A 24,484-nucleotide genomic window follows, 5' to 3' on the forward strand; every position below is an offset into this window, starting at 1 on the left:
AAATTGAAAAAGATTTTACACAGGTGTGTTGGTATTTTTAATGCTTGAACTTTAATCTTCTGCATAAAGCTATTCTAAGAAGAATCTTAAAGCGTTTATCAGAATTACAGCTACAGATATTAAAAATCAAGTTAGGAAAATAGCATTATAAAGATGTTGAGTAAAACATGAACTGCATTAAAGTAGTCTCTTACTATTTTCACATTTTTGTTATTTACTCATCGTGCTACTTAGAGCAAAACGAGTGCTTGTAAGTCTTGCGGATATATAACTTTTAAGAAGAGGATTTAAAATTAAAATCCAAGTAGTTTCAGTATAACTATTCACATCAGTGTTAAGTATTTTAGTAACTTAAGCTATGCTAAATGTCTGCAGTGAAAAACCATTTTAGGCTGAATTTGGACTGCCTGGTGCCATGTGAACCAGTTTCTAATTTATTATAACTGACAGACCTATCTGAAAGATAAAAATAGCTGTTCAAGCATTTAACTTTTTTCAGTATTTAACTTTTTTGTACAGTTTGTCTGCTGTTAGACCAGGAGTTAGCATTCCAGGTAGACAAAGGCTGCATCAATCTGAAATTTCTACATTAATTATACTTTATGTTTAGAAAACCTTTTGTGGAACCACATAAATTTACCTTTTCATAGAAAGCTTGCATTTTGCAACATACAAAAGCCATGAAGTGGGTGAGCAAAAATACAAGATAACACTGTAGTAAGTTTAAATCACTAGAAGTGTTTTAGTTAGGGAAACCCAATGTGTGACAGGCTCAGGTCTCTGCAAATATGGCTGTCGAGCATAGGGGTTACAATTAAATTTTAGTTTGATAGTAATCTCAGTGTGTTGCGTTTGTTTGTATTACTGTTCTTTTCCATAACCATGGTATGTGTGGTTGGGAAGACTGGGATTTGTCATCTCGCAAGATGAAAAGCAAGGCAGGGTTTCATAAGTGTGTTTCCTGGAATAATATAGCAAGTCCCTAGTTGCTTTTTAAATGCATGGAAGTATTGTTGGCAGTGTAATTTCCATATTAAGAACAAGAGTTTAGTAGGACCTGATACCTATGTCGATATCTGCCCCTTACAAGGGATAGTATGCTGTGGTTTTGTCTTCTGAATGCTTGTACTGATCGCATACTGAATGGCAGTGTTTTGTGTCAAGTAGTTGCTATTGATTTGTCCTCTGTATCAGTAGTACGGGCTAAAAGGTCAGTCATGAATTGTTCAAAACAACTGTGTAAGCGATCAGTGTGTGAAATAACAGACTAAGAAGCTTATTTGGTAGTCATGAAATAGAAAGTTGAAGGGATTTTGCATTACAATTTTTGAAAGACAATTTTTTTTCCTGTGGTGGTTTTTTTTCATGAAAAAGTACACACGTATAAATAAGAAATTAGTAATTCTTATATACTTTCTTTTAACATTGTTGATGTAGTTTGGACCAGAAAATCCATTTAGGACTCAACAAATGGCTGCACCTAGAAATATGCTTTCTGGATATGCAGAACCAGCTCACATCAATGATTTCATGTTTGAACAACAAAGAAGAACATTTGCAACCTATGGTAAGTCCTTAGCAGTGGAATTCACCTGCACCTTTATTATGCACAGGTTTGACAAAATAAGTTGTTCTCTATAGAACAGTTAATAGGACTGCAAGTTCTGTAAATTACTTTTTAACAGACTTACTAAAATGGTGAAAGGTCTTTAAATGAGAATCCATACAGCTGGAGATGATAGTATTTATTTGGGAAATCTCATTTTATAATTCCCTTTGAAACTGTAATCAAGTGTATGACCTCCTACCAAACCTCTCTAAATTAATCCTTCCATTAGTTGCATCAGTATAGAAAACACTAATCAAAATTTCACACTTTTAATATGACAAATAACTGTAGATCTGTTATGCAAATAGATTCTTTCATGTGATTCTAACTAAAGGTAGCTCTCTCAAAACCAAAAGGAAGCCTTACTGAGTTGTTGGGTTCTTCAGAGTGGCTGCCTCTAGATACAAGTGGAATGAACGGGAATCAAAGAAAGTGGGAATATATTACTAAAATATTCTTAGCAAAAACAGACTCAAAGGTGTATCTCTCAAAGTCAGTCTATTAGGCAAGTTCTGATACTTCCTGCGTAAACTTGGTGTCACAACACTCAACTTTTTGCTCAACAAACTTGTGTCTTTATTTGTATTTACATTCAAAAGATTACTCTCTGCAAACTGTCATGCCTCCACATCACATCCCTACACACGAGTCCCCTTAACTTCATTAGGGCTTTATGCATGCATGAATGCACTTACTGCACTTACTGCATTCTGTGATGGATGAGGTTGGGACTTTATTGCTAACATCTGTGGGAGCCATGTATTACAGTGAAACCTGGAAGAAAAAAATACCTGAAATCAGACACTGTAACAACCTTGGTTTCTCTTTGTATTTGGATTTTATTAGAGGTTTTCTTGTAAATGTTAAAAGTTGAAATACATGTAAGACAAGTTGTAGTTTTTTTTCTTTTACACAGTTTTAGCCAAGAAGTACTTTTCACTGAGTTGTTAGGATGTGACATATAAGCAAAATGCCAATATTAAGAAATGGACATGTAGTTCCATAGCATAACTTTTAAGTTACTAGAGTGCTATTTTGATGTTAGAACTTGATGAACGATTCGGGTAGGAGCCTGTTCAGGGTCTGAATAGGCAGATTAGATTTTGCTTTGTGAAATTAAATGTTGCATTGTGCGGGTTGTGCATTTTTGCATGTGTAAAACATATTGGAAAAAAAGATCTGTAGGCATGTAGTGTTTGGTTTTGGGGTTTTTTTGTTTGTGAAGTTTAGTTTGGGAGAAGATAGAACTAGTAAGTACTCAAAGCTCCTGCTATTGGTTTATGTCATCAGTGTACAGCAACTGCCTTGAAAGCTATATTACAAGAGAGTATAAAATTCAGCTTTCTAGAAATGTTCCATAGATAATGATCTCGGTACAGTGAAAATGGAGCTATGAAAAGGCTGAGGTAGGCAAGAACAAGCACTGAGAAGCTGAATTTCAAGCTAGAAGATGCAGTAAATGAGCATGATATCCTGGCTCACTAGAAGATCTGTTAAAAAAAGCATTCCTCTAAGTTGTCAAAAAGCTGTCTATTAAAAGATTCAATATTCTCTTTTTAAATTTGGAAGGAGGTAATAAATATCGTCTCAGAAAAGACCAAGTATAAAAACACAAGTATAATTGCTAGACATAAATCTAAGCCATACATGTTTTTGATGACTAAGTCATAACATATTGGAAGATCAGAGAAAAAACCTCTTAAAAGCTGCAGATCGTGAGACTTCTGGCCTCTGTTTTGCTGTTTAGCACCATTGTGCTAAGGCAGGAGGTCTCAAATCTGAAGTGACTAGCATGTACATAAGCAGTGACTAAAAATGAAGTACAAGTGTGGTACAAGACGGTGGTAAATGAGATCATGTATCCAAACCAGCTCAACTGCTGCAGTCTTTCAAAAAAAAAAAAAAAACAAAACACACTTTATATATAATCTTGAAAGTTAATACATGCTCACTGAGAAACCTATATATTAATCACAAACAAAACCCAAGTGTTTTTTTGGCAAAGTCTTTCTCATCTACTTCTATTGCAGTAAATGTTTACTATCGAAAGTACTTTTTCCTTGTGATGCTTGTATTGCTCAGAACATCGGTGCTGTCATTGACTGAGGGTCCTTCTGGCCTTTTATCCTATTAGACAGGTGGACAGCAATGGGTGCCTAGAGAGGCACAGAAGAAAGAAGCAAGCAAATAGTGATATGTTTGAATACTTTTTCAAGACTTCTCAGTCTCTCAACCAAGGGCAATGTCTCCATATTTATTAATTTTCAATGAATTTGTTAATTTGGTTTGGGTTTTGTTTTTGACAAATTTGTCCATTTGCTTCGTGAACCCATAAAAGTTTTCTGTGTTATGTAGTAACCTATTGCAGGCAGTTCTGCAACTTACTTCCTCACACAAGGTGTTGGTACCTCTGTTTTGAACTTGTGGAACTTAACAGCCTTCTAGTTTGATTTCATATCCTCTAGTCTCTTGTGTTGTCATTTCTTATTCACCATTTCTGTGTCATTGCTTATTTTATAGATCTTGGCCATAATTTCATTTCAGTGTGCTTTTTTCAACCTGAAAAGATCTGGTCAATCTGCTAGTTCACTGTATCGTTCCCAAGATGAACAGCAAAGCTGTGCATAGCATTTAACATGTAATCTCACTGTGAATTTGTTCTGTGGCTTAATAAAATGGGAGGCTTTTTCCCCATCAATTTCTAAGAATTCTTACTACTGTATTTTTCTCTAAGACTTTGAGTAACTTTGTAAAATCTACTTGTTCCCTTTTACCAGATCATTTATCGATATGTTGAACAGCACAGGCCTGAGCATGGATCTGCTAGCGACTTTCCTGTGCTGTGGAAACTGACCATTTATTCTTGCCAATGTCTTAATAACTTTTAATCAAAAGACCTGTGGGGGGTTTTGATGTGTCTTTGAGGCACCCTGTAATCAGTCTAACTCAGTTTCGTAAAGGTATCCAACATCAACCAAGCTTTGCTCATTCACATGATTGAACATCACCTCAGAAATATTCTGAAGGTTTTGTCCTTGTGATGTACCTGTACAGAATGCCCTGTTGCTGCTCTGCTGCAATATATAATGCTCATCCAAGTGCCTAGTCCTTGTTTTCCTTATTATAGTTTCTACTGCTTGAAACTTCTAACCATATAAATGTCTGGCTGGTTAACCTGTAGTTCCCCAGATCTCCTCTGAAGCATCGTTTGAAAGTTGGCATCATATTTGATACGTTCAATTTCTGTCATATTGAGGTGAGAGTTTTTGTACTGTGATTTGGCTTTAGATCTTTTGAATGACTACCATCTGGTCCTGGTGATTTGTTAACACTCATTTGACTCTTTAGTCTCCTGACATTTCACTTTGAGGTAGATATTTTGTCACGTTACCCATAAAGAAAGGTTCTAGCACAGGAGCCTCCCCAAGCTCCTTCATGCTGCTCTCTTTTTTTTTGTCATTCCTTGATCATCTCTTGGCCTACATGCTGTCTGGTATGCTTTCTACCCCTGCAGATTTTGACAAAGGACAAGTGTTAGTTTTTATACCTTATGTGATTTTGGGGGGAGGCTGCCTTACTGCAGATTTTACTTTGTCTGCTAGAGTTTGGTTCTTATTTTTCACGTTTGGATGCAACTTCAGCTCTTTGAAGAATAGTTCCTTATTTCTAATAGTTTCTCTTTACATACGGTTCAGTCGTCCTCACTTCCTTCTGGTCTCTTTAAAGTCGTCTTTTAATAGCTGGCAGCCATGAGTTCTTTTTCTCCAGTGTGGTGTCTTTGAAGTGTCCCTGCATTCGGAAAAGGCTTTACCCTTTGGTGCTTGCTTTCTATTCCTTTTTAAAATCTTTATTTTATATAGCCCTCCTATTTTGAGATTGAGATCATTGTAGTAAATGTTTCTACAGCTTTCTTTGCTTCCTCAACAATGTTGGTTGTTGATTTATACTGTTTTCATCACATCTTGGTATGAGATTTGCACAGTGTACTACAAGCAGGCAGCTAAAATATCTCATTACTACTGTGCTTCTTTCCCTAGCACCTGTTTAATCTCTATTACCATTTCATGGTTATTGCATCTTCTGGCTGAACAGTCAGTAAGGGAGTCCTGGCAACTGTACTCACCACTGCTTAAACCTGGAATTTCTATCCAAAGGATGCTTTAATGCTTGTTAACATGGTTAACTTGTTAATCTGATTTGTCTTTAAACTTTCTGTAGCATATAGCATGTTTTTCCCCACTGGTATGACCATCTTCTTTACCAGGTAGAAAGAATATAGAAATAGGTCAGTATTGACCTACCAATTGCATTAGGTTTTGAATTTAAAACAAGATATTCCAATTTCGTTATGTATTATTTTTAGCCTCTGCCATTGTGTATGCATGCTTGGGTTTTCCATTTCCCTGCCCTCAGTTTCAATAGGATTCTGTGCTTATTGCTATCCCTGTTATCTGAGGTTTCACGGATTTCTGTGCTACCTTTTTCTTGAGGATATGGCTTTTTAAGATTGTGTGTCATTCCAAATTGCCTATTTTTCTTCAACTATTGGCTATCCCCAACTATTTAATCAAAAAGCACTCTTTCAACCTTCTCGGTACCAACAATCTTTTAAATCTAGCTAAGACCTACCCATCTCAGTAAGGTCCCCTTCATTCCAGGAGTTTGGAGAGGTGAAGTTGACTTGGGCACTGGAGATGTTTTCATAGAATCATAGAATGGTTTGGGTTGGAAGGGACCTTAAAGATCATCTAGTTCCACACCTCCTGCCATGGGCAGGGACACCCTCCACTACACCAGGTCGCCCAAAGCTTCATCCAACCTGGCCTTGAGTACTTCCAGGGATGGGGCCTCCACAACCTCTCTGGGCAACCTGTTCCAGTGCCTCACCACTCTAACAGTAAAGAATTTCTTTCTAACATCTAATCTAAATCGACCCTCCTTCACCATAAATCCTTTGTCCTATCACTACCTGCCCTTGTAAACAGTCCCTCACCAGCTTTCCTGTAGGCCCCTTCAGGTACTGGAAAGCCGCAATTAGATCTCCCCGGAGCCTTCTCTTCTCCAGGCTGAACAAGCCCAACTCTCTCAGCCTGTCTTCACAGGAGAGGTGCTCCATCCCTCTGATCATCTTCATGGCCCTCCTCTGGACTTGCTCCAACAGGTCCATCTCCTTATGCTGGGGACAGTACAGCTGGACACAGTACTCCAGGTGGTGTCTCACCAGAGGAGAGGGGGAGAATCACCTCCCTCAACCTTCTGGTCATGCTTCTTTTGATGCAGCCCATGGTAGGGCTGCGTTCCACATTAGGATTAAGATCTACAGCTTCTCTTTGCAGTAAACAACCTCTTGAGAATGAGCTGCCCTTCCAGAATGTGTTTTATACAAATTCAAAAATACCACAGCTTAATTGACTTGCTTTTGCACTGTCCCTCAGTCCATGGAAAGCTGAGGAAGAGCATGCCAAATGCAAACCTCAGATCTCTAACAGATCAAGCAGACCTCAGCTTCTTTGTCAAGAATGTCTCTGTGACACCAGCATGTGGAAGTAGTCCGATATCTGCTGCTGTCTTTTGGATACAAAACATTGTAGTTCAGGCATATAATACACAAAAGGAAAAGCCAAATCTTAGACTGCTCTAGTTATTCTCCATTCTTATTTTATCTTAGACACTGGATTGTGAAGCTGCCATTTCATCCTTGACACCCAAGAAGTTGTGAACCCTTGTTACTGTGAATGCAAACCTGCTTCTCTTGTCTTTCAGACTCCCTAGAAGGAGTTGGGATATTCAGGTCCCATATCCAGAGACAACAGCTTGAAACCAGTCATCTAGTGAGATCTCTAGGGTCAGAATTGCTTCAAGGTCATTTCTATTTTTGTACTATTTTGCATGGGTTTAAGATCTACATAAATATTGTAGTTGTAGTTTTTCACAAGTTTCAATAGTTGAGATTTTATTAATACCACCCTGAAACTTCTGTGCTGCAAATCTAGACTACTTCTCGTATTCCCTTCAGCAGCCCTATCAAGCCGGGGGTCATTGTTATCTCTGATGTTTCACATATTGAAACTACCTTTGGGTCCATTGGATTTTCACCTGCTATTCTTCATCTCTCTTTAGACTGACAAGCATGGTTTTTTCAATCTTTTCTAGGCCTTCCCACCACCCCCAACATTTTATCGTTCTTGTTACTCTCAATTTTTGTCTAAATTTTTCTTTAAAATGCATTGCTTAAAACTGGACACACCAATCTAGATTAGGCCTTGCCACTGCTATTCCATGTTTTATATAGTTTTCCCTTTGAAATAAATCTCAGATTTCTTTTTTTATTTTTTCTTCTCATAAATGTCAGACTGTAAGTGTATCAACACAACTACGCTTGCAGCCTGGGGTTTTTTTTCCCCCTGTACCTGATCAGTTATATTCTTTTTGATATTTGTCATTCAGCATGTCTTTGCTGAAGTGAAATATTTCACACTTGTTCTTTGCTGTCAGCTGCAGGTTTTACAGGTATGTGATCCTTTGCTGATGGCATAGTCCATAATAATATTGAATAAAATAGTGCAGGCAGGCCATTTTATAATCTTGTATAAGATCCTCTCCCAGTTTGATGGAAAGACATAATAATTGCTATGTGAGAGTATGACCTTTTTTTAATTGGTAATCAGTTTTACCTATGACTGCAGATGCAATCTACCCTATTTTGAATTAATTGATGTAAGGCAATCTTTTTATATAATTTCAGCTATTAAAGAGAAGGCTTTCTCTCTAGAAGAACAATTTTCTTTTTACAAGTCATTATGATGTAAATGGCCAAAAACTTAATTAGCATTATTTTTCCAATGTTGTAGTCCTTGGAGCATGGCTAAAAAGACCAGGAAGGCCTAAAATACAAATACTTGTTTATTCTTCTGTATCTGTACCCTCAGCAGAAGCAGGCTCTTTTCTTGAAAATTCCCTTTTGAACTCCGTTTTTAAAAAAAAAAAAAAAATACTCTCCTTAATTATGTGGGCATGTATAAATTTTCAGTATGAGTGGAATTATGGATTTTTTTATGTGCTGTGCACAAACTGTTCATGAATACAGTAGAAAAATAATTTCATAGCTATTTCAGCATCAATACTCATCCTAGAAGTGGCCTGCTTCATTCATGCAGCATTTAGTATTTTAAAATCTCTCTTTCACAAGATATTAATGTCTTATTTAATAAGAAACAGTCTTCTGTCGATGAATCTCAAAGCTCTTTATGAGTATTAAGTAACTTGGTTGTAACAGGATTATTTCATCAGTAAGACTGATATTGTAAGAGCTTAAAATGACTCTGACTTGGAAATAACGCTTCTGATATTTTTTTTTCCGTCTACTCATGTTACGTACAACACCTACAGTCGCTATTACCTCTTAGAATTGTAGGCACTTTATTCTCTGATTCCTTTGATTCTGCAGAGAGGCCAGTGCAGTCAGAATGGGTTAGTCCAGCTGCACTGTTCCGCATACCTGAGCTACCTTGGGTCTCTGTACGCTGCATTGCACAGTACGGTGTAAACATACTTTAATTAGCTGTCTTTCTGGAATGCACATCAAAGCCTGATTATTTAACCAACCCTTTTCAGGTGTGCTGAAATTATGCAGGTAGGTGGAATTGTACCTTTCCTTGCTAAAATGTAGCATGAAATATCTACCTCCTAAGTAAAACTGAAGGAGATGTGGGAGTCAGGGCACATTATATGGCATACCAGCTGAGTAGGATAAAAGCAAGCTGTCTTTTGCAGCTGCGTTTAGGAGTCCGAGCCAGAAAGAAAAGATTCTCTTTCACATAACCGCTAGAAAGTAGAAATTGTTCAGAGCTTCGCCATGAGAATGATGCTGGACCAAATTCAACCCAGCTATAAGAAGTCTCCACTTCCACGGGAAGCTGTGCTTGGCCCAGTGGCCCTATTCATTAGAATACTGTCCCTCTTTTACAAGTACCGAGCAAATAGAGTCCCAGAGACTGTGTCAATACAGTTGGAGGACAAGTAAACCACTGTATTGATTTTGACATAAATCCAAAGTAATATCTCTCTGCTGTTAACAGAAACCTTATAGCTTGGAAAATAGCTCATTGAAATAGTGGCTTAATAAAAGCAGGCAGTTAAATTAGTGCAAGTCTAATTGCAGTGTCTGCTCAGTTTGGTTATCCATGGAACTAAATCCTGGTAACAGCTTAGAATACCAAAGCCAAACAACAAAAAAAGTTTATAGTGGGAATTTGAATTTCATAAGAGGGCATTGGTATATATTTCTCTCCCTATATCATATTCACAGAGTATCTGGGCATATGTTGTTCCACAACTGGGTCTTACCAGGTTTGAAGCTCCAGAGTTGGTCTGCAGGTGGATTGTTCCATTTGTATAGGAACGCTTCCTGTGTTCTTGGAATGACTCTTCTGCTAATTCCAATAATATTTTTTTCCAGCATCTAAAAATAAATGAACTGTCTTCCACGAGAGTAGTTTTTCTGAGAAATGGTTGGGGAAGTGATCTCCTTTGGCTATTGGGATGATGTTGATAGGTTCTCAAGTTGTATGCACCCAAGTGCTTTTATGGGCCTCTGGTCTCTGGGGTGGACTGGGTCATCTCCCACTGTTCATGATTGTCTCTGTGAATCAGCAAAAATATAAGAATTAGGTTGTATGCTGTAAGATTTCTTTGATTTTGTGCGTGTGATTACCAGTGGTTTAATATCTTCATTGCTGCTTTCTTTTTTTTCCCCTGTTACAAATTCTCACTGGGTCTTCAAGGGATGTTTTGTCACTTGAATAATATTTAATTAAAATTGGTGATATGTCCACCAGGGTGCAGTCTTTCCAAAAAAAAAAAAAAAGCCATGGTGGTCAGTAACTGTTCAGTGCACCTGTTCCTTGGAAACTAGATGAGTTTATTTGTCTATCTTATTTTTGTAAGATCATGCTGTTCACTTCAGGCGAAATGGAGAAAAGCTGTAAGATATGTGTATTAAAATGAGAATCTCAGTATCAAAAATTGTAAATATCCTGAATATCTATGAAATGCTGATACATTTTATAAATTATTTATGAGTAAATGCAGCAGTTTTTTATTTGGATTTTTTTTAATGACACTCAATAGCTGTAATCAGGAAATGAAGATGTGAATGCTTAATTCTTTTAAAAAATTAAAGGCTGTTGCTGCTGCCTCGGATAACATCTACGTAAGTTAAAGCAACTGCTTTCAAGTTGAGGGAACAAGCTTTCCCAACTCTGGCAGGAGGAGGATGAAATAATTTCTGCTGGGGAAGACAGAATCTGCATAAAGCCTCAGAAAACTTCATTTGCTTTCATTTTTTTCCCCATCCTCTGTCCTCTTCCTTCCAGCTGTGCCATCCCCAGGACTGCCAGAGATGAGTAGCACTGGCTTTGACCCAGCAGAGGTAGCTGGCAGGGCAGGGGGCTGCAGTGCTGAAGGGAGCTCTGCGCCCAGCAGCAACGGGCTGGTTTCAGTGTAACTTACCGGCCTCGTAAACCAAGGGACAGTGCTCTGAACTAAAGCAGCATTTGTTTAAAATCACGCGTCACTAACATAAGATTTTGAGCTAGTCTTTTCTTTGTGCCACGTTACAACAAAAAGAGATTGCTATGACATTTCAAAATCTAATGTTTGTTTACAGAAAACTGATCTGAATTCAGTGTTGACCTCTCTTGGAGCAGGGTGTTGGGCCAGGGGCCTCCTGAGGTCCCTTCCCATCAGAAAGATTCTGTGACTTTGCTCCCTGCGACTACCATCCCTTTGTGTCTTAACTGTTGCCTATTATGTTTATTTGCTTCTCTGTCTTCTGCAAATTTAAGCATTCTGGCAGCAGTGCATACTCAAGGACCTGGTTGTAATACTTTGTAGTAATCCTAATACCAAGGGCAAGTGAAAAGTGAATAGGATTTCAAAGTGTCAACCTTACCTCATCCCTAGCTCCTTGAGAGTCAGCAGGAAAAAAAAAACCCATGAAATGTAGCAGTGGAGAGAGAGTAATAGAAGTTGTACAAAACTAAAAAACTTGAAATAACAGTATTTTTTTTCTTCTTGTTCTAGGTTATGCATTAGATCCCTCTATAGATAACCCTGAAGTTGCTACCAAATATATTGGTTCTGTAGAAGAAGCTGAAAAAAATCAAGGTAAATAATTCAGAATCTCATGTAAATAACTTGCAACCAATGACTGTTTCCATTTCTTCTTCACTAAGAAATGGAGTAGGTATTGGCAGAGGAAGGAATGATGAGAGATTTGCCTATGTCCAAAGACACAATAAATGAACATGTGTTGCAATTGTAATGCGAAGAAGGAAGAGAGATATTGGGGGGGAGCTTTGTCTTCCTGAAGTAGCAAATATTTCAGGCTATCATTATGTCAAATTTCAAATTAGGATTTGTAATTGGAACCTAGCATGTGCCATTACAGGAATAAAATTGATCTGTATATTTGAAACAGAGCTTTTTGGTCCTCGTAAATTCTGTCTTAACTAAGATTGCCATATGTCTGTATTAGGATACTTGTATGTTGGGCTAATAGCCTGAACTGTGCTACTCAGTAGCAAACTGATTGCTGTGCAACCTCTAGCATTCCATTGGGAATTGCATGTTATCTCTGCTTAGCAGAGTTAAGCTCTTTGGGTTATTTGGAAAATAAAAAAACATTGGAAGGTTGCCAAATGGTACAAGCATAGCGTGCCACTGGGAGGATTGACTACCAGAGGCATGGGCTTTGTAATTAATACTCTGATACAAGATATTTAACACTCAGTGACTTATTTGCATTGGAAAATTGTACCTGTGTAAACTTTACAGTTATGCTTTCCCTTGCATGTCTTGTTCTAACATCGTATTCACTTGTGTATACAAAGGTTATTTCTATGTCCTCTTCCAGGGAATATATCCAAGGTTATATCACTCTAAGTAAGACAAAGAAAATAGACTTATTTTGGTATAGCAGCTACAGACTTTAGACAGAAATGGCTAAAGTTAAATAATTTCAAAAATACAAAAATAATCTTTTCATAATGGAATTTTAGTAATTTATTTTAAGAAAACTTCATTAATGTATGATTCCTTCATATAATCATTAATTTTTACATTGCCTATTTCCCCTTGCTTATACAAAGCTCTTTTTGGCCCCTTTGCACTAGATGAGTATTACTGATGCTGTAGGAAAACATTGTTTGAAAATTGCACGTAATTGTCTATGAAACCTTTTGAAAAACATTTAAGTTATTACTTTAACATCTTTTAACTTTTATTTTTTTCATCCCATATCTATATTGTTTAATGGTTTTGACAAATGAAATTCTGAGGGCATAGCATTTGTGAAAAGCGATCATTTATATGAAAGAACAAGATAGTCATTGGAGGGAGATTACCATGTCAATGGGCACAAACTTTTTAATAGGGCCTATAGCAATAGGACAACAGATAATGGTTTTAAACTAAAAGAGGGTAGGTTCAGACTAGAGATAAGGAAGATGTTTTTTACAATGAGGGTGGTGAAACACTGGAACAGGTTGCTCAGAGAGGTGGTAGATGCCTCACCCCCAGAAGCATTTGAGGTCAGGTTGGACGGGGCTCTTAGCAACCTGATCTGGTTGAAGATGTCCCTGCTCATTGCAGGGGATGTTGGACTAGATGACTTTTAAAGGTTCTTTCCAACCCAAACCATTCTATGATTGTATGACTTTTTAGTAAATTAAAATACACAGTTGTGTTTGGGGTTTTGGAGATTTGTCTTATTTTGGCTTTCGGGTTTGTTGGGTTTTTTTAGAAACAGAGAGGTGATGGGATCAGAAGCCAATTGTTAGGACTCTACTCTTTCAAACACTGCACTATTCAAAGTATGAAAATTGATGTATTCATACAGTCTGTAGACTTATTGTTAAAAATGCATGGGTACATGCATGGTTAAGTACTCTAACCAACCATGACGCGTAGTTTAAGTGGTTCCTCTGTTACTGTACATAGCAGTGTTCATAGTTAGAAAAGTTGACAATGCTTTGGTCAGTTTTGCTCAAATGCTTCTTCCATTTTGCATTGTGTATTGGAAGGAGTGGTGATGGTGGTTTTTTTCTTTGATATGACCTGTGATGTTGTATTCTGTGTTAGCAGCTAGGTGATGTATTGTTTCTTTCTTCAGGTTTAACAGTGTTTGAAACAGGACAAAGGAAAATTGAAAAAAGGAAGAAATTCAAGGAGAATGATGCATCTAATATTGATGGTTTTCTGGGACCATGGGCGAAGTATGTTGATGAAAAAGAAGTAGCCAAACCATCAGAAGTAAGTACTACTTTAACACAAGAGGTACAAATTTTTAGTACGTTGCAGTGTTTTAAACAGAGATACAGCTGTGCTACTAGTTTTTCCAAGCAGAAGATCTATGCTATGCTTTAGAGTGATAGAAACATTTCAGGTGATGTGTCCAAATAAGGTGTTCAGAATATTCTGTGCTCAACTATTTGCAAGACTGTTTGGAAATAAAATTAATTGTATCTGTGTGTAGAGTCTGATTAAAAGATCTTTATAACCAGAAGCAGCTTGAAAAGAACTGAAAGTAAAACTTTTTTAAAAAAGAAAAGAAAAATACAAACAGAAAAACAATTACCCTAAAAAACTCCTCTCCAGCTGACAAACATCCTTCTTGTTTAGTGATGCTTAGCTGTAGTCTATGAATAAAAATATATTTGATTCTTCTCAGTGTACGTAGCTTCTTTAATTATTCTGCATTTGATAAAGGTATTCTCTTTGATGCTTAGAAATATTTCTAATCTCATTTAGCAAATAAATGCGTTCTTAATACTAAGTAAATCCATCAGTTCTGCATTTTGTTGTGTGATTCTCAATGCTGAATTTTTAAGTTCAGATCATGTTTTATGCTTCCAGGAAGAACAGAAGGAGTTGGACGAAATAACAGCTAAGAGGCAGAAGAGAGGAAAACTAGAAGATGATAAACCTGGAGAGGAGAAGACTATATTACATGGTAATGGCATCTTCCTGACTGTTCTCATTTTCTTGCTCACTGTGTTTTCTTGCCTGCTGTGTTAATTAGTAAGGATGGCAGACAGCCTCAGCAGTTTTGCTGAGGCACCTTGATGTTTCTGTATTGGAGATAATAGCACTCACAGGCATAAGCATAAAGGACAGAGAAAGAGATAAACTTGGACTAATTCCACCTCATACTGTGAAGAGCAGCATGTAAATGTCATCTTTCAGGATACTGGGTTTATTTATTTATTTTTAATGGTACTAGATGCACATATCCCTTTCCTGTTTTACAGAGCAAACATTTTAAAGTTATGAGTTTGGCTTAGTTTCAGCTTCAGAATTGTTGCAGTTTTATGTGTCAGTACTTTCATCAGGTAGTGCTTTGAGTTATGGCTTACCTACAATTTAGAAAATCACTTGGACTTTATGCTTCCTCAATTCTTAATGTCATACTATGAATAATTGTGTATCAAATAATTACCCTATAGAAGCCTATAGCATGTGGTACCTTCAAAGAAAATGGTTTGGTAAGTAAGTAAAATCAAGTGATTTCTGGAAAGTGTTATTTCCACTCTGCATGTAAACCAGTCCTGCCTTAGATTGTTTGGCACAGGTGGTTAGGTAAACAGAGTCTCTCTTTGTTTACCACTTTCTACAGCCAGGCTCACATGAACAAACTGGAGCATCCTTTCTTATATATATTAAAGAAGAAGTAGCTATGAGATAGGTGTTGCTGACATTAGTACTTCATTCTGTTTATATGTAGTGGATCATGACAATATTTATTGAATAGTGATGAGCATAACAAACCTGAAAATTTAGCCCTGGAGCCTCCTATAGAATAATTATTTTGTATCCAACTTTTCATGGTCTCTACCTGAGGTTTCACAGTGAAAGACCTTACATGATAATAAACTTTAATCTTCTCAAACACAAACATTCCAGAAATATGCCATTTTGTAGATGTGTAAACTTTGATACTGTGCAGGAGGTCGCTTGTACAACCAAAACTGCCATGACAATATCCCAGAAACTGAGAAATTAATCAGTGTACAGCTTAATGTAATGGCTATCCAACACAAGTCTACTCTGAAATACCCATTTCCATGCACAATGCACCCCTGCATGTCTGGCTGTCCAATCACTTCTTAAATCTGGTTAAAGAACAGCTGTTGGCTACCACTGACCAATATTGGTTCACATTGGCCCAGTGGATTTTTTTTTTTTTCCTCTGGTTTGTAATTCTGTTGATGTGACTGACACAGCACAGAGCTGACTGGAATGTGAATTGCAAGCAAATGCCAGGGTTAGAGTTGCACATTATAATACGTGTACAGTTAGCGTAAGCAAACCCTTGTTGGCCTGAGGAACACTGGTGCTGTTTGATGAGGGGTAAGATGTGTAGGGGGGAAATTGTCTTAATATTCAGATTATCAAATTCCAAGCAGACTTTGCTGAAATGACTTAACTTGAGCTCAACTGATGTCAAATAAGATTCCACATCTGTGTCCTATGAAGTGGAGGTTTTCTTTTTTTTTTTTCTCCCCCAAGATCACAGCAGAGCAGCTGTGTTGAGAAAAACCTTAATTGTGTGTAGCTGTTGAGCCTTTCAAAGATTGTAACCTCTTAAAATACAGGCTCTTGGATTCTCAGAATTCTGTGTTTACCTTTTCAGTTAAGGAAATGTATGACTATCAGGGGAGATCTTATCTTCATGTCCCTCAAGATGTTGGAGTTAATCTCCGTTCTACAGTGCCACCTGAGAAGTGCTATCTTCCAAAGAAACAAATCCATGTGTGGTCTGGACATACAAAGGTAGGAAGTCGTGTTTGTGAGCCTGCATCATAAAAAACCCACTTCATTTTGTGTCTGAAGCTAGTAACTTGTATAAAACTGAAGTATCAGTAGAAAGAAGGAGTATTTTCATATTTACACATTACACATGTAATTGGTTGCATTACATGCTCCCACAAGGTGTTTGCGTGCTCAAATGCAGTTGTTTGCCTGCATATACTTTTTCATGAATGTAGTGACTTCCTGACCTCCTTTAAAGGGACAAATATTATTCAGTAACTTCCGTGGGATTTGTAGTTATTTCCTGAACTACCATGCGAATAAGAATAAGGCTAATTCTAGATATCTCTGAAAATGTTGGTTGTTTGTGGGGGTTTTTTTAATAGTAAAAGTACTTAAGGGCTATCTCATATCAAACTTAAGAAAAGTTACATAGGTTTTGTGATTATGATGCATCAGCATTACAGCTATTACCTTTGAAAGGTGTGCCTTGTTAAGAGTTTTCTGTGGTGATGCTACTTAACATTTACAGTTTCTCGTTGTGCTAGAGCCCGTAACTATATATGTAATTTTGGTATCGAAGTGTTTCACTGATCAGGTTTGTAAAGCTTATACTCAATTTGCTGCTTCTTTTGTCTCTAATTTTCAGTATTGCTCCAGGGAATATGCTGTGCTGCAGTGGACAGCACCTTAATGATAACTGAAAGATGAAAGAAAGGAGGACACAGGGAACAGTTTTAGCTTTTACCCTTTTTTCAGTTGAGTCACAACTCTGAACTCTTCTTTAATGATTGCTGCAAAGAGCTTGTAGTTGCAACTATCAGTGCTTTCCAGAATAACATCTGCTCGCCAAAGCTCTAGTCACTCCTCTGCCTATTATCCTATTAGAATATACCGATGCATAAAATAGCTTTTTCCTTCAAACAAGAGATGAATAACGATAGCTATGAGAGAAGCAAAAGAAAGATGGGCTGACAAATCTAGAAAAGCTGGAGGATCTAAGTAGACAACAATAGGGAGGATAAAGCACCCAACTCCAACCGGGGGTGGGAGGAACTTGATGGAATATGAATAATTGACATGAAACTGAAAGAAGGGATGCGAAACCATGAGTACTTGGTGATTCTTTGGACTTCGTCTGAAAGGGATACCTGAAATATAGATAGATGGGAAGAAGCTGTGCCCAGGGAATCTGAGTTCAGTGGGTAGAAGCCACTGGTAGTATATGTAAGAAATGGAGCTGGCCAGAAACTTTTTTTGTGAAAAAATTCCTAACCTGTCGCACGTGAAAAGGCGTTATACAGAAACAGTCACCCAAACCCACAATTTGTATTTCTTTGCATGTTTACCAGCATAATGGTGTGAGTGTTGAAGGAGGGTGTATGTAGAGCTGTTGAAGTGAACCAACTTGTTGCCAATAACAATTGTTCGAAACACATCGCTGTTTCTAAAATGGAATGTGGGTCAGTTATTTCTTTTCAAGATACAGTATCTGTATTTTTTTTTTTAAGATAAGCTTTAGCTTTTTGCTTAGAAAAGAGGGCAAATAAACTGAGGAAATAGCTAGATGTTCCACTTACTGTTTAATTCTGTCCTTATTTACAGGGTGTCAGTGCAGTTAGGTTGTTTCCTCTCTCTGGGCATATACTGTTGTCTTGCTCTATGGATTGCAAAATTAAGGTCAGTTATTTTTCTGGTTTCATGTATATATTTTATACCACTGTTGAATACAGAAAATGCATTTTAGAATACTTAAACACTTGGTACTTCTACCAAATACCTTTTGTCTGTCTTTTATTTTTCTCACTTGAATTTTAAAAAACAAATTCATTGGAACAAAGATAGAAATAATACATGATTGTGGGTGTTTGAACAATCTTAATCATTTAGTAATAGCATTTAGAAGGTCACAAGTTCCTCAGGTTATTGCCTTTGTTGTTATAATAATTCATTTTCTGTGAAGCCTAGTTTTACAACTAGCAATAGGCTTCTGTTGGAAGTGTTTTACCTGAAGCATTTGTGGTCTTTAATTAATCTCATTTTAGTCCAGCATACATCATATTAGAAAGCTGCTGATTATTTTTTTTACTAGCAAAATCTTAGGGCTTTAAAGTTGGAGTATGGTATGGGGGTTTTAGTTATTTTAAGGGGATTTTGCTAACAAGAAGGTGACAGAGCATTCTTGTGAATTTCTGGATAGATAGTTATGACTACATCTACTGATGTAGATGTCATATGTTTGTAGTTAATTTCTTAAAAGATGTTGCCATATATGTTTGCACTTAATTTCAGCATCATTATTATTTAACAATTGACATCTTTTCTCTCCACCCCTTTTTTTTTTTAAGCTGTGGGAAGTATATGGTGATCGAAGATGTCTACGAACATTTATTGGTAATAGTCTTTTTTTAAAACTGATGTATATTTAAAACAACTTCATGGAAGGATATGATTTAGGTTAGCTTAGCTTATTAATTTATCATAGAGAGCACTTGTAGGCATCCAAGGCAAATGGTATTCAGTATGATCTTGCAATAAGAATTGAAAAAGGTGCAAGTTTTTAGTGAACCTTTGTCATTCCAAGCAATGTAATGTTGATGTACAAGACCTTACAACCCTTAAAACATTAGTGTACTGCAGTCATCAATACTTTATGCAAGACTCCTCTTGCAAAATTGTGAAATTGAATTGCCCTATCTTCATGTTGAGAACAGCAGCCCTCTCTATTTATGCAGTGATGGCATCTTGTGGTCTGATGATCCCACCTTAAATAGATGGTCTCTTCTGTGCTGAGTTTCTAGTGCAAAAGCATGGGATTTAGTTGGTTTTGGTTTTTTTAGGTTTGAGTGCCATCTTCGTTCATGTAACAGGTGCTTTTTAAAGCAGGTAGCCGAGAGAGAAATACAAACTTCTTAGCAGCTTTGAATGCAGAACAAAAGCAGCTGATTCTCCTTTTGAAATGGGAATATGTCTAGAACACAGTGAATATATGTTGAGTAACAACAAAGAAGTCTTTTTTTCACTTAATATTTCTGACAGCAGTGTGGCAAAGATGATGGCTCAGAAAAGGTTCTCTCTCAATAGACTGCTCTTTATGAACAGTTTGACTGTTTTTCCTCAAAAGGTCCTTATTATCAACCAGATTCACCTGTTGTTTTGCTATTTTTAAATTACTGTGCCAATATTTTTAAGTTACTGTGCCAGTATTTTAACTAAAGAGATCTCCTACAAGTCTGATGCAGTGGTCAGATGTAAGTATTGGAGTTGAGGGGGAGCAAGGTGAACACCAGATGAAAGCATTCATAATTCTCTGATCTCCTATTTCTCATATTTTGTAGCTGTTTTCTAATTTTAAATGTTTCTCCTTTAAATGTATCTCCTGTAGTGTTTGCCTCTCCTCTTTTTCATTAGATATTTACAATTACTACAGTGTGTTAAACTTCTCTTGCAGCTCTTAACTGGGACCAGAACAATTTTTGAAACCAACAGTGCTTGAAGTTCTGCTTGTGTATCAGTTTATGAATGATGCACAGTGGTTGGTTCTGTGCAATGCTATTGTTTCTTTCTCCAGTGCTTTAGAGGTGTAGGGATTTGGGGGTTTTATTCTCATTGTTCTTTAGGAGTTACTTTTTCTTTCTCACTTGAATCAGTCTTTACTAGTGCTCATTAAGAACCTCAATAAATAATTTCCTGTTCTCTTTGCATTGTTGAAGACCGGAGCATTTAACGTATAATATTTTTTTTTAAAAAAAATTAATTCTAAGCATGAATGGATAAAAGTTTATCATAGCATTTTTTCTATCTTGTAGGACATAGTAAAGCTGTTCGAGACATCTGTTTTAATAATGCTGGCACTCGGTTTCTTAGTGCTGCATATGACCGCTATCTTAAACTCTGGGACACTGAAACAGGTAGGCTTGTATTTCTAGATGCTGTTATTTGGCACTATGTTCAATTAGTAGCAAATAGCAATATATATTATCAGTCAGTTGGTCTCCAATTATCCTTAATATCATCTTGTAGTTCAGTGTTCAGAATGAATAGTCTTTTTTTCCAGAATTTTTTTTTTGTTATCTGTAATGGTGTAATTGACACTACCTATATACTTGTATTTCATATACCCTTTTATTTGAGAAGTTTTATAGTTATCTGTCATGCTAGAACAATTTTCAGCAAAAAGACAAAATTTTACCAAATCAGTTAATTGCATGTTTACATTTACAGGCATAAAATTAAGTAGTGAAATCACACTTTAGATCTAAATATGCTTAATTTAAAAGAATTATTTCACTTGATCTTTCAGTTAACCTGAACTTGAAGAGCACTCTAAATAAGAAAAGATGCTGCTATAGGGAGTGGAGGGTAGGTTTGATGCTCTCACAGGACTGCCTGGAAGATGCTCTGCAATGTTCTGCTCCGAATAGTTTCTTAAACTAAAAAGATACAGGATAGATTTTGTCAATGTTATTTTAAGCTTAAGTCTGTTCCTAAGACAGGAAGTTTCCATGTTTGAAAAAGACATTAGCCTTCTTGGTTAGCAGTGCCACTAGTCTTACACAGGTGACAGCCAGAAAGGTAAAAGTCAAATTCTCCAGTCTTGAGTCTGAACTCGGTTATTTAGACATCTGAAAAATGTATTGAGCTTTCAGATTAAAACAGGCTCCTGTAAGTTAAGGATAACATGTAATCAGGGTATTTATGGCTGAGGCTATGAGAAGAGGTCAGTGGTCTGTTTTGCAGCTGGATTACTGTTATCCTTTTCTAGGCTTAGAATCGAGGAATTCTTGCCTGAGTTTAAGTCTCAGGTCAGGAAGACCTCTGATCCTAAAGAGGTGATATTTTGCAAAGACAGTGGTCAGCTTGTGATATCCTGACCAGTCCTGATGTCCTTGTTATGCTCTTATGACATACAGGGTACTGAGCAGTTACATGTTTGGAAAGCTATAGTAAAGGTACAGAACGGTTTGTATGTGTTTATACAGGTGCTTGCATTCAAACATGTGAAAGAAGGTCTAATCAAAGAGCAGGGTAAACTCTACCCTCTAATCCTCTTTAAAACAAGTATTTTCTGCTGTTAGTAAAGTAGAAGTAAACTGAATGGGGTTTTTATCAATATCTGCAAAGAACTAATCAGCCCGTAGAACTTCCAACCTAATGCACTATGAATGGCTTGTCTGTTGCAGGGCAATGTATTTCAAGATTCACAAACAGGAAGGTTCCTTACTGTGTCAAGTTCAATCCTGACGAAGATAAACAAAATCTCTTTGTGGCAGGAATGTCAGATAAGAAAATTGTGCAGGTATGTCTAGCTCATATCTCTTCCTCTAAAAATTCTGATATTTAGTAAAAAAACAAAGTCTTATTCTGACTTTTTTGTTTGTAGTGGGATATTCGAAGTGGTGAGATCGTGCAGGAATACGATAGGCATTTGGGAGCTGTCAACACCATTGTGTTTGTGGATGAAAATAGAAGGTTTGTGAGCACATCTGATGACAAGAGTTTAAGAGTCTGGGAATGGTAAGTTTAAAATATTTAAAGAATATTATAAGCAAACTGAGAAGAGAATTTATTTTTAAAAGGATACGTAGTACATAGGACACTGGAGTGTACTGAGCTCTAGCTAGCTGAGAAAGAGCTAGCTTTAAAACTATTCTGGCTTAATGCTCAAGACACTTCATAGATTTTCTCTTCGCCCAAAGAAAGCACAAGACAGCCCTGTCAGTCTGAAGTTATCTCTGTTCTCTCTCCTTTCCCCAAGGGTGTATTAGCCCTTAAATTAACCTTTTAAAGAAATGTCTGCTCTGTTACATTAGTGCATGTCATTTTTGAATGCTTTGAACTTGGATGTGCATAGTATTGTGTAATATTTGGCCCATGTATGAAATAACTAGTTTAGCGTAGCTTCATTTCTGGTTTTGTGGTAGTCTGGGGTTTTTGGCAATCGTGGATACCCACAGTATGAATACAATAGATGACAGAAAAGTGAAAGCTATCCAAGAAAAATTCATAAGAAACATCATTTTAAATGGCTTCTAATTTTTAACATATCCGGGGAGAAAACAAATCTCTCCTATCTGAAATGTTTTCCGCAAGGTTCTAGGTATTAAGGTTTTCAGCATAGGACTCTCCTAAGATTTCTTTAGGATTTCAAATTTCTTTTTGAAATAATCACTCCAGTATCTCTCCATTTCCTTTTGCTGTTCACACATGCAAAGCTGTTGCACAATACGGACACTAGTTCGACAGCTCTGTGACTAATCAGTTCCTTCCTAGCTTTTTTTTTTTTAAACCTAGACAAGAGACTCCAATCTGTGGTATTTGAATGTTACCCCAGCAGCCAGCAAAACCCTCAGCGTGTCTGTAATCGGCTGCTATCGTTGCCAGTAGCAGCAGTGGTAATGACCTGGGAACTCAGGCTTAGGCTAGACATGTAATGCTGTCACCATATGTCACTCCAGGAGAGCCACTGTTCAGTACTTTATAGTTGGACCCATGTATTTACTGAGCTTCTTAAAGAAAAATCTTTACAATATCATATCTGCTAAGGAATGTCTCCTCTCTGGCGAGTGGGAGGAGGATCTCACTTGCACAAATCTGTTCTTTCCTTGAGAATGGATTGCCCTTGTTTTGTGAGCTTTGTGTTGATGGCTGAAATAAATAGTGAAGTGGGTGGATTTAGTCACTCTGTGGGGAAGAGCAGGAAAGGCAAAAAGGTTCTGGCATGGGAACATTGCAACCTGATTGTTCCAGTAGCAGAAGTTTTTTCCTTCAGAATAAAAAAACATGTACTGCGCTTGCTGTATGCTGAAGAAAGAGCTCCCTTGTTCAGGTAATAGGGAACTCAACTGTGGGCAATATTATGTAATACAGTCATTGGGGATTTTTTTTTTGTTTTATAAAAAGCAAATGTAATGCTGTCTTCCTAGCCATGGCTTGAAAACCTTTCTCCACAACCTGCCATGATATATGTTAATTGGTCTGTAGACATATTTCTATAATTTCAAGATCCAGATTTTTACAATGCAATAAGACTAAGTTAATGTATTTGGTATAGAAGCTTTTGGAGCTTGAAAACTTCATAGCAAATTATTTCATGCTGCACCTCAAATCCTTTTTTCATAAGTTCATAAGGAAAATTATTTGTAACTTAGGGTGATTTGGTTACTGTACCTTTTGGCATGTTTCTTCATATGTTCTTCAGCACAATATTTCTTCATTATGCTACAGAAACAAAGAAGTAATTATGACCTGAGTATGGCCTTAAAAGCCAGTAATTAAAGCTGGTCTAATTGCTTAGTTTCAATTGTCCAGAGGAATTTTATAGTATGTTTTGTAAACACTTTGACTTGGCCAGAGCCAGTAATGGGATGCCATGTCAGACTTCATCACATTGAGGAACTATTCCCCTGGGAATTTAAATCTCCTTTCCCCAGGAGTTCACCCTGTGCACAGATTTCACTGTGCTGTACACTGAATTGGTTAGTTGCTGAAAATTCAGACTGCAACTACAGCACAGACTCTTGCAGATTAAATGGTTTCTTTAGGAGTTTTAATGGGAGTACTTTAAAATTTGTCTGCTTTTGCATTTTGTGTGATTGTATTATTACAGCAGTGATATTACAGTTGCCATAGGTATCATATTCTGTGTTCTTTCTTCTAGAAATGCAGAATGTTATTTTGTCTTTGTCCGCTTCATGTGCATCTGATCCTACTTGGATAGCAGTGAAATGATTTGGGCAATTGACCTTGGAGGCTTTTATTTCCTTTTACCTTCAAGTCAGCTAGCAGCACAAGAACTGTATGGTGGTAGCTTAGTCATTATCCTGACAGGCTTAGGAGGCTTGTCAATCTCTGTAAAGCGATACCCCTCAGCAGGCATTTTCTCTCCATTGTTCCTGGTAAAGATACTGTAGTCTCCTGAGAGAGCCCTTCAGGATGTGCAGATCCCAAAATTGGGTTGGGTTGGGTTTGGGGTTGTTGATTTTTACCTGTTTCTTTAAAAGGATTTTGCTCTCTCCTGCTTGGGGAAGAAGTTGTAGTAGAACCCCAGAGCATCACATTTCT

General features: G+C 37.1%; 1 protein-coding gene across 1 annotated transcript in view; it reads left to right on the forward strand.

Annotated features, from left to right (window-relative positions):
* The window catches only part of CDC40 (cell division cycle 40), a 42,133-nt gene that overhangs the window by 11,235 nt on the left and 6,414 nt on the right, over nucleotides 1-24,484 (forward strand). Inside the window, exons 3-12 of the mRNA XM_075747891.1 lie at nucleotides 1,438-1,567; nucleotides 11,693-11,776; nucleotides 13,782-13,921; nucleotides 14,525-14,621; nucleotides 16,302-16,441; nucleotides 18,026-18,100; nucleotides 18,769-18,814; nucleotides 20,230-20,331; nucleotides 21,604-21,719; nucleotides 21,804-21,937. Of these exons, the coding sequence (XP_075604006.1) occupies nucleotides 1,438-1,567; nucleotides 11,693-11,776; nucleotides 13,782-13,921; nucleotides 14,525-14,621; nucleotides 16,302-16,441; nucleotides 18,026-18,100; nucleotides 18,769-18,814; nucleotides 20,230-20,331; nucleotides 21,604-21,719; nucleotides 21,804-21,937 (1,064 nt within the window). The remainder of the gene's footprint in view (nucleotides 1-1,437; nucleotides 1,568-11,692; nucleotides 11,777-13,781; nucleotides 13,922-14,524; nucleotides 14,622-16,301; nucleotides 16,442-18,025; nucleotides 18,101-18,768; nucleotides 18,815-20,229; nucleotides 20,332-21,603; nucleotides 21,720-21,803; nucleotides 21,938-24,484) is intronic.

The sequence above is a fragment of the Balearica regulorum genome, chromosome 3 (genome assembly GCF_011004875.1).
Source record: "Balearica regulorum gibbericeps isolate bBalReg1 chromosome 3, bBalReg1.pri, whole genome shotgun sequence".
NCBI classification, from domain to species: Eukaryota; Metazoa; Chordata; class Aves; order Gruiformes; family Gruidae; genus Balearica; species Balearica regulorum.